The 9,930-nt window shown below is 33.8% G+C and overlaps 1 protein-coding gene across 1 annotated transcript in view; it reads left to right on the forward strand.

The window, feature by feature from the left end:
- The window catches only part of LOC142357435 (uncharacterized), a gene marked incomplete at both ends in the record, with an annotated part of 34,795 nt that extends 25,336 nt beyond the window's left edge, over positions 1 to 9,459 (forward strand). Inside the window, one exon of the mRNA XM_075409067.1 lies at positions 9,184 to 9,459. Within this exon, the coding sequence (XP_075265182.1) occupies positions 9,184 to 9,459 (276 nt within the window). The remainder of the gene's footprint in view (positions 1 to 9,183) is intronic.
- Positions 9,460 to 9,930: the final 471 nt, after the last annotated feature.

A 9,930-nucleotide genomic window follows, 5' to 3' on the forward strand; every position in this document is an offset into this window, starting at 1 on the left:
TGTTGATAAGTATTCTAGTTTCAATCAGAAATCTGAAACGAGAAGCATAAATGTAATCGCTTGCCCGGAAAAGAGGTCAACTTCCTCATAACGTTGGTTACCAATTAGCGAAAAACAATTTAAAAGAAAGATATGTTTTAATTGTGCCATTTTTTAATAGTTGCTCATCTGTTTTTCTTTTCACGTAATGGTTATTTTTAAGTAATTTTTTCAGCTTAAAAGTTCTGTGCAGCCTGTTTAGGAAAAACGTTTGGCATTCATTTTCTTATAAAATAAATCTCATGGAAAGATGTCCTCTTTGTAAGGGAAGCCTAAAATATCATGGATTTTGTGTACAGTTTGTGTAGAGAAAAATTGTTATTGTCTCTGAAATTCAGCCAGAAAGTCAGAAAAAAATCAGCCTTAAAAGCCACACATCTTACATAAAATTACCGGCGAACAACACTAAATAACACATTATTTTGGCGGTGATTTTGTGCAACAATTGCGATTTTGAGCTGTGTCAAGTTTTTTTTCACCGCCCCGAGTTCGTAGCGGCTAAATAAATTTTTCACAGTTTAAGCGGTGAAAATAAAGAATTCACCGCTGAAACCGCGATTCTTACAAAGTGTCAACGAATCTGATTTGAATTCAAACTAATAGGTAACAGATGGCGGAGTTAATTCAGAACTCGTTGACATGCAACCGTTGAGAAGCTGTAGCCCTGAGTACAAAAGATTCTTTTTACAAGAAATCCGATGGATGTGGTGAATTTTAAAATTTTACCGATAAAAACCGCAAATCCTACAAAATATTGCCGCTTTCAACGCATTCGTTGCTAAAATTTTTGAGCACTTAACGGTGAAAAGTTTCTTTTTGTCGCTATTCATCGCAGTTCTTTCATTTCATACAAGACCTTGCTCGACCCGGTTTTTTGCTTTTTACTGTTGTCGGGTCACAGTAGAGGTTTTCCTTGCAGCTAAACCAGTCAAAACCACTTGCAAAATCCTCCTGCTCAGCTTTTTGTCGATTGTCAGTACTCTGTTTATGTCCCAGTTTACTCTTTTAGATTCCATTTTAGACTTAAGTTTATATCATTGTGTGTTCAGCATAACCGCTGCCAACAAGTTTCATTTTATCTGCGAATTGAACTTCTGCGACAATTGTTGTAAATTTGATTTGCGTAGCACGTCGTAACGGCTCAGCTACTGGGGCTTTATCCTAGTTACCAACAGACTAGATTAAGTATAAGAGAGTGTTTACTACATTGGTAATTCCACGTCATATGCTACAAAAGCTAACATCATGCTGCTTCGAAATTATTTCGTCGCATGAGTATTTTTCTTCAGACGATCCATGACAAAGTTATTGGGTTCCAACAGAAAGGGCGCAAAATAAGCGTTTTTAGTCCGCTCTGTATAATTTTGCAGGACAAGCACACATTTGAAAAAAAATAAAAGTCTTTGTTAACACCAAACAGGTCAAGTTAAAATCGCCTTTCCTTTAAGAGCGCCCTTGAACTAAAATTTGGCCGGCTTTTTGCTAATTTAACTCAAAGATTAACCATAATGCATCATTTATTTTTGATATGTCAACTTTTTCTGTCGAATTATCAATTATCCAAATGCTTTGAAAAATTGCTTGTTCCTGGGGGAAAAACATCAATAGCAAGGGAATTTTTGTTCTTATCGTTGTTTTCATAGTACAAAACATTTCGAGTTGTAATTAGTCACTATCCTTTTTTGAAAAAAAAAACATTGTGTTTCGGTTTTTCTCTATTTTAATTCCAGAATTGAACAATTCAAATGAAGGCACATTAATGAAAGATCCAATTGGCGTCATGAGGAATTGGAAACTTATTTCTTTTCGACTTTCATGAGCACTTGTTTTTAAAATAAGCAATGGATTATTGAGGTATGCCACTTTTTTCTCTCCTTTTTGTTGATCAAATTGTAGTTATGACGTTCTCTTATCAGACGTACGACTTAGTCTGAATAGAGGCAGATATCAATGACTTCTATTGGAGAAAAATTACCCTCTTTAATGATTTCAGTTGATAGCTAATGTTTTTATGATTTTGAAAATAAATAATTTGGAAAAACAAAAGTGCCCTGTTCTAACTTTTAGGATGAACGCTCGAAAATTTAAAATTAATGAAATTGGCGGTTAATGCGTTGAATTTCTAAGTTTATTGCGTTCAATTTTTGTAATATCCACGCATAATTCAACAAAAAATTGTGTAAAATCTACGCTAAATGCAACGCAAATTTATTTATGATTGGAAATTATGTCAAAACTACGCTGAATTCAGCGCAAATTTGCATAAGATCTGCGCTAAATTGAACGCAAAATTATTTAAAATCTACGCTTAAAAACGCAAAATTATGTAATATTAGCGGTGAATGCTTTGAATTTGATTTATGCTAATTTCAACTCAAAATTAAGAAAGAACTTAGTTTAATTCAACGCAAATTTATGTAAGATCTACTGGAAATTTGGTGGTTAAGGCGTTGAGTTTTTGTAAAATCTATGCCTAATTCAAGGCAAAAGTATGCAAGATCTACGCTAATCTGAACGCATAATTACGTAAGATTGGAGTTCAAAGCAGGGAATTTATGTAAGCTCTTCTGCTAAATTTAACGCAAAATTATGTAAAATTGGCGGTAAATGCGTTGAGTTTATGATAGATGTTTGCTAAATTCAGCGCGAAATTCAGTATGATCTACGCTTAAAAATGTGATTAGCTGTTAAAGCGTTGAATTTAAAAAGATCGACGCAAACTTCAACGCAAAGTTATCAAAGAACTACGCTAAACAAAATGCAGAAAAGTTTTTTTCTTAAACACGTTTTTATTTCTTTTTAATAATCTCAACAAGCAATTTCTATCAAACAGCATTGTACCGAACCGCAGACGGATTGAAGGCTTTTAATTTTCACATAATAATTGTTCTGACGCACTTTATTGGGTGAGAAATTATATATTTAAGTGCCTTTTTTTCGGTCAAATTTGGCATATGGATATATATTCATCAAAGATGCTTGTGATTGGTATTATTAGGAGAAACATCCGGTGTAGAAAATTTAAAGGAAAGGCTGTTATTCATTTTCTTCCAATGACTTTCCGAGGTCTAAATATTTATGAACATGGAAGATGGAAGAGTATTTTTTTTAACTCTTCAATTCAAACTTTTGTTTAGTAAGTTTACCTGAACTTTTCTAAAATTAGACTTTTTCTATCAGGAAATGCACGAAATATGCTTTTTGGTCGACTCTTTGTAAACTTGCACGATCATTACACCTATGAAATGAAAACAAATTCTTTGTTAACTCCAAACAGGGCTAGATTTACTTGCGTTTTCTTTCAGCGTATTCTTGAATTAAAAGTTTACGGGATTCATTTTGGTAATTTAACTAATTGATTCGCCATTATTAAGTTATCAAATATCCAAGTATCTGGAAAAAATCAGTAACAAAATTTGTTTCAATCTAATCGCTGTTTTTGAAGTACAAAAAAATGGATAGCAATCAGTCCCTGTCCTTTTTTTTATTAAAAAAAATGTGTTTTTGCTTATTTTTTGTTTTTATTACAGACCTAATGAAAGGTCACTTCGGCGTCTTGAGGAGTTTCAAACTCATTTCGTTTTCACTTTTAAAAATACCTTTTTTCAAAATAAGCAATGGATTTTGGATCTTCGCCACTTTTTGAGCTATGTCATAATCTCAATAACAGCAGATTTTTATGGCTTCCTTTTGAGGGAAAATTGATCCTTCTAATGATTTTTTTAGTTCCTAGGTAATGTTTTTATGACTTTGAAGTTATTTGATTTGCAAAACAAAAGTGACCTCTTTTAGCTTGGCAATTTTCCTTTTGTTTGTTTAACCTGTTACCTGGTGAGTTTTAGGTGTCACATATCACATCCTTGGTGTTCAAAAGGGCGCAAATGATTCTATCTTTTTTACGGAATAAAATTTGGTTTTAAAGGCTTGGGAACCCTTTTCTTCAAAATTCATCTCTGCTTTCGTTTTTCGTATTATTTGTTGCTATTGTTTTAGACGTACTAGATATTTTGGAAAATAACATCTTTTTTTAAGGTATGAAAGATCAAAAATCAATTTGAAGATTTCAATTGATAACTACTGTTTTTGTTACCTGGAACCTTTTTTTATCTTTTCTTTCTTGAATTTTTAATGTTGCAATTTGTGTCCGTTTTGGTCTACATGACACCGTGTCCCATCAATGATCGATCCCATTATTTTTTGTAACGAAGCAAAGTTCGACAGTCTGATTGGCTCTCTAGTACGTTATAAGTTTTTGTTTTTAGTGGGCCACTTTGGAAGCCTTTCTTTAGTTTATACACCAATTGTTTTGACTCGATACTTGAATTCTTCGAAGATTTCTCTCTTTCTAATTTGATTGAAAATTCTTTTCAGGCATAGATCTTACAAAACTTCTTTACAAAAATTAAATTTCTTGTTGTCACTATTAGTAGTGATGTATATTCCTGGGCAAACTACAGGGGGCACGAGTGTCTTTCCAGGCAAAAAACAGGGGGGGACACTGAAAAAATTGTTATAATATTTTCCACTTTTATGAATGAAATCAACTCTGGCAAAGACTTTCTAATAATTCCTGCCGCCTGTGTTAATGCTGAGTCTTTTTTGCATTTGAACAATGTCATACTAACGCTATTTTTGCTGAGAAACCTAACTCTTAAATATCTCCTTAGTCGGGGTATCAAGAAAAAAAGGATATAAACCGAAATTTGTACACTAGAAATTATACTAGAAATTAGTCGGGGTATCTGGAAATGGGGGTTAGCCCAGACAGTAAGGGACTAACAGTTTGCTTTGCTTTTCATCAACACTGTGTACAAATATATACCAAAATTAGCCAGAAAACGAAGTCTTTTGGGTTGGCTTCTCAGGGAAAGAACTGGTTAAACATTTATTCGAAGCCTAAGCAAAATTGAATAAACTTTACGAGGAATTTTTCTGTTTAGTTACCGCAAATAATATAACATTTGAAACTATGTCAAAATATTCATAAAAAACACAAACTTATCTGACTTCGATTTCTTCGCTTTAATCGGAACTCTTCCGCTATTTCTTTTTCCGGCCGCAGCATTTATAAAAGGACTGCTATCACTCAAAATCTTTACAACAAAAGCGACAAAGTCCATCAGATGGCCGAATTCAATATCAGATTTCTTTTTTTGGACTGTAGCAGATCCCAAATCCAGTTACTGCAAAATACTCATACGTGTACCATTGATGAATGTCCTGTAGGAGCAACAAAACGTTTGGGCTGCCGGGACATATTAGTTTTTGAGAAGATTTACTAAAACGGCATGTCACAAAATGCAAGGAATGGAAGGAGACATACAGAACTGAGATGAGTAGGGGTGAAGTAAAGCTATACTAACGAATCAAAAACAAAAAAACAGAGCAAAAGAGATTGAGAGCGATTGATTGCGCAAGCGAACGGGCTAGCTTGTGAGGCCAATTGAGAGACAAGGAGCGAGCAGTTAAGTGGAGAAGAAGAGAAAGGAAGGTGTGGTGAGACAGGTGTGCGAGGCAAGCAGTTGGAGAGCACGATAGGTGGGCAGGAAGCATTAAAATGAATGCGTGCAATTGAGAGAGAAACCGATCAATTTTCTGCGTGTGTGTGGAAACAATTTAGAGACGAAACAAAAGCAATCATGGACGGAAAAGAGAGGCAGGTGTGTGGGGATGAATAGATGATAAAAACTAGAGAACGAGTGTAGGTATTAGTCGGGGAAGTGAGTGACTGAGTGATTCACTGAGTAATTGGTCGAGCTATATTTTGATACTGGTTGAGAGATCAAAAGCGAGCAAACGATGAGAAAGAAGAGAAGTAAAATTGAGACGAGTGCGTGGAGAAAAACAACGTGAGAAAACTAGTGAAAGGGAGCAAGCGGAAGAAAAATAAGGTCGGAGAGCAAGTTGTTGAGCAACCAATATCACTAGAATTTGGGGCCAATTGAGAGACAACAAAAAAGCAAGCAAGCAACCACCAGGGGAAGGACAGATGGAGAACGTAAGGCTGGTGCAAGCGGTGAGTAGTTTTATAGTGAGCACAAGCGACAAAAACCACTGATGATGTAGACAGCGATAGAAAAATAATTATTGAGAGACAAAAAAGTCAGCAAGCAAACGAGTGATTGAACGGTTGACTGGGTTTTCGTGTGCGACTCGTTGGGAGACAGAGAGCGTGCTCGCAAGGAGAAAGCGGAGGGTCAATAAGTGGAGGGAGAGTTGAATGGTGAGGTGAAACGAGCCGATTACTAATAATTGGCTGTGAAAAGAAAAAATTGTTCTACTACTGATATTGTGTATAAGAAAATAAAAACGTTTTTATGCAAAATGACCATTAAAGAAAAAATTAACCATAACTGATTGATAAGTGAGAATTTCACTCTTCTTTTGAACATCTGCAAGTAAAAACTGACTTATTATCAATTTTTTAATGCTTTTAGAACATAAAAAAAAACGTTGTTCAAAACTAATTGAAGAATCAGATTTTTACGCTTCTACTGTAGTTCTACATATGAAAATTACCCTTTTAACTAGAAAACTGTTTTGTACAACTAGCCATCAAGACAGAAATTGACCACAACTGATTGAGTAGTGAGAAATTTACACTTCTACTAAAATTCTGCATATAGAGATTGACTTTTCACTAAATGGAACCCTTTTTCCGCTATTAGACCATCAAAACAAAATTATCCTTAACTAATTGAAGGATCAGCTTTTTCTACTTCTACTGAAGTTCTACATATGAAAACATAATTTTTTCCAAATTAACAAATTTTTTTCTAGAAAATGACTGTCAAGACAATTTAACCATAACTGACTTACAAAAGAGAAATTTTCACTTCTGCTGAACTTCTTGTCTGCTATTAGACCATCGAAACAAAAGGTATTATTTTCTAATTGAAGAATGAAAACTTTAGATTTCAACTGAAGTTCTTCAAATGAAATTAGACCTTTTACTATTCGAAAACAATTTCCTTCTAGACATGAACATCAGGACAAATAATGACTAAAACTGTTTCAGAAGTGAGAATTTAACACGTCTACTGTATTTCTGCAAGTAAAATTGGAGTCTTCACTAGCTGAAAACGTTTTTATGCTATAAAACCATCAAAACAACAGTTATTAATAATTAATCGAAGAATGTGATTTTTGCACGTCTTCTAATGTTCTAGAAATGTAAACAGACATTTTACCAATTACAGACCTTTTTCTACGAATGACCATCAAGACAAAATTTAACCACGAATAATTGACAAGTGAGAAGTTTTCACTTCTACTGAACTTCTGCATAAAAAAATTCGAAAACCTTTTTCTGCTATTAGGCCAACGAAATAAAAATTACCCATTACTGATTGAAAAATCTGATTTTATTACTTCGACTGTTTTTCTACATAAGGAACTGTCTTTATAACAATTAAAAAACTTTTTTTACTTTTTTACAATGGATACAGAAGTGAATCGCAATTGACACAGGAGTGTGAAATTTACACTTCAACAGAATTTCTGCAAATAAAAAATGACTTTACACTAATTAAAAAATTTTCTATCATGTGACAATGAAAAGAAATTTGCTCATAGCTGGTTAATTAGTGGATCTTTTACTCTTCTATTGATCTTCTACAAGTAGAAACGGAATATTAACCGAACAAAAACATTTTTTTCTACTATATGAACATCTAGACAGAACTTAACCATAACTGATTGAGAAGTGAGATGTTTATAGTTTACTGAACTTCCGCATATAAATAGTGGCTTTTCTGTAATTAAAAACTTATCTAAACAATAAGTACTTATGGCTATTTATAAGGTAGAAATCTAACTTTTCTATAAAAATCTGCATACAGAATTTTTTCTTTTCACTATGAAAAACCTTTTTCCGCTATTTGACCACCAAAACAAAAGTTATCCTTAAGTAATTGAAGAATCCGATTTTTACACTTCTACTATCTACATTTGAAAATAGACCTTTTACCAATTAAAAGCCCTTGATTATTGTAGAACCATCAGGATAAAGTTTCAGCGTAACTGATTGAAAAGTGAGAATGTATACTTTTACTGAACTTCTGCAAAAAATTGACTTTTCACTAATTGAAACACATCTTTTGCCATTAGACCAGCAGAAAAATGTTACCTATACCTGATTAAAAAACTAGAAATTTACACATACTCTATATTTAAATATAGGCTTTGTAGCAATTAGAGCCCTTTTGCGACCCTACGACTTCAAAACAGAAAGTTTTTAATGACTCACTTAGAAAAGAATTATTTCACTTCTCTGAACTTCAAATATAAAATTGACTTGACTTTCCGCCAATTAAAATTTTTCTTTCTACTGTATGACTCTTTAACAAAAGTTACTCATAACTGATTGAGAGCTGACAGTTTTAAACTTCTACTGGACTTTTGCTTAAAAAAACCTATTTTTCACTATTTAAAAGCTTTTTTCTTTTATGGTACAATAGGACAAAAGATATTGTTACGTGATTAAGAAAACAGAATTATGCACTGTTATGATTTTCCACATAAAAATAACTTTCTAAAACGATTAAAAGCTTACCTTGTTTTGACCTTTAACACAAAATTTTCCAAAACTAATTGCGCAGTGAAAATTGTCGCCAGTACTGACCATCTGCATATTAAAATAGTATATTTTGGTGAAAACTTTTTTTTCCTTAATTGAGCATTAATAAAAAGGTTTATCATAATCGATTGAGAAGCGACAGCTTTTAGTGCAAAGTGAGAATTTATATTGAAATTCAACATCTGAAAAAAGGTTCATTTTCGGTTTTTTTAAATTGTTTTACCATATCACATAAAAAACGTATTTTTGTTTTTGCAGAAGTAATGGGCAATTTCTCTGAATTCATAACCACATGTAAAAATCAATTTTCTACGATCCCCCAGTGTTTTTTATGATACCCAGTTACAATTTCAATGTTGTTATACAGCACGTTACTATATAAGGAAATAGCACGTTAGTCTGGGGATCATAAAAAAATTATGCTCACTAAGTTGGGGGGCCGACACAGAATAGATCCGTAATCTGCGGTGCTATCGAAACACTGTTTACAGGATTTCTCTTTCACAATTCAGTTGACACGTTAAATTGCGTTTCATGTTTGTTTTGACTCCTGTGCTTTGCTTCAGACCCTCCTGATATTGAAGCCGTACTCTATCAAAGGAACGCTACATCTTTCAAACTTAATTCAATCATACCAAATTCCGGATGGGACTTCTTTTCCGTTGAAGCCACGCCTCAGCTTCCACAAATCTTTGTCAATCGACCAAGTTCTTTCTTACCTATCAGCATAACTGACTTGATCCCTGGAACTCAATATACATTTAATGTATCTGTTACTATCAGTATCGATTGTGACTATGGAACCAATCATCCGTCCTGGGATGTAGTAATTGCATGTACAGGTGAGAGTTTAAGCTTCCTTGACTTTTAATTGTCATTTGCATATCTGAAATCCTATACCTATCGTTATTTTTTACAGCATTCATCACTTAAATAACTTACAGCATTCATTATCTATGGTTGACAGTTCAAGCCGCAGTTCTGATCATTATTAGACAAAAAAGTTTTTGACGTAAGGATACAGAGCTTTTTTGATATTTCTGATCTTTTCCGTTTGTGCCCCCCAGTACGTTATTCACCCCTCAATTTCAGAGCACGTATTACATAGTAAATTATTATGTAAAAATAAAGCATGTACGTCTGGGGGTTGCAAATAATGCACCCACTTAGCTGGGGGGGGGACACAAACGGAAAAGATCCGATATTTCGGATTACATCCCACAGCGGATGAGAGGCATGGCCATGGACAGCGGTCTGCTGAGGCCCGTACCCACTAGATGTCTAAAAATTGGCGCATTTTTGTTTCTTTGGTG

Source organism: Convolutriloba macropyga, unplaced genomic scaffold (assembly GCF_964194025.1).
Source record: "Convolutriloba macropyga unplaced genomic scaffold, txConMacr16.3 SCAFFOLD_1916, whole genome shotgun sequence".
NCBI lineage: Eukaryota > Metazoa > Xenacoelomorpha > Acoela > Convolutidae > Convolutriloba > Convolutriloba macropyga.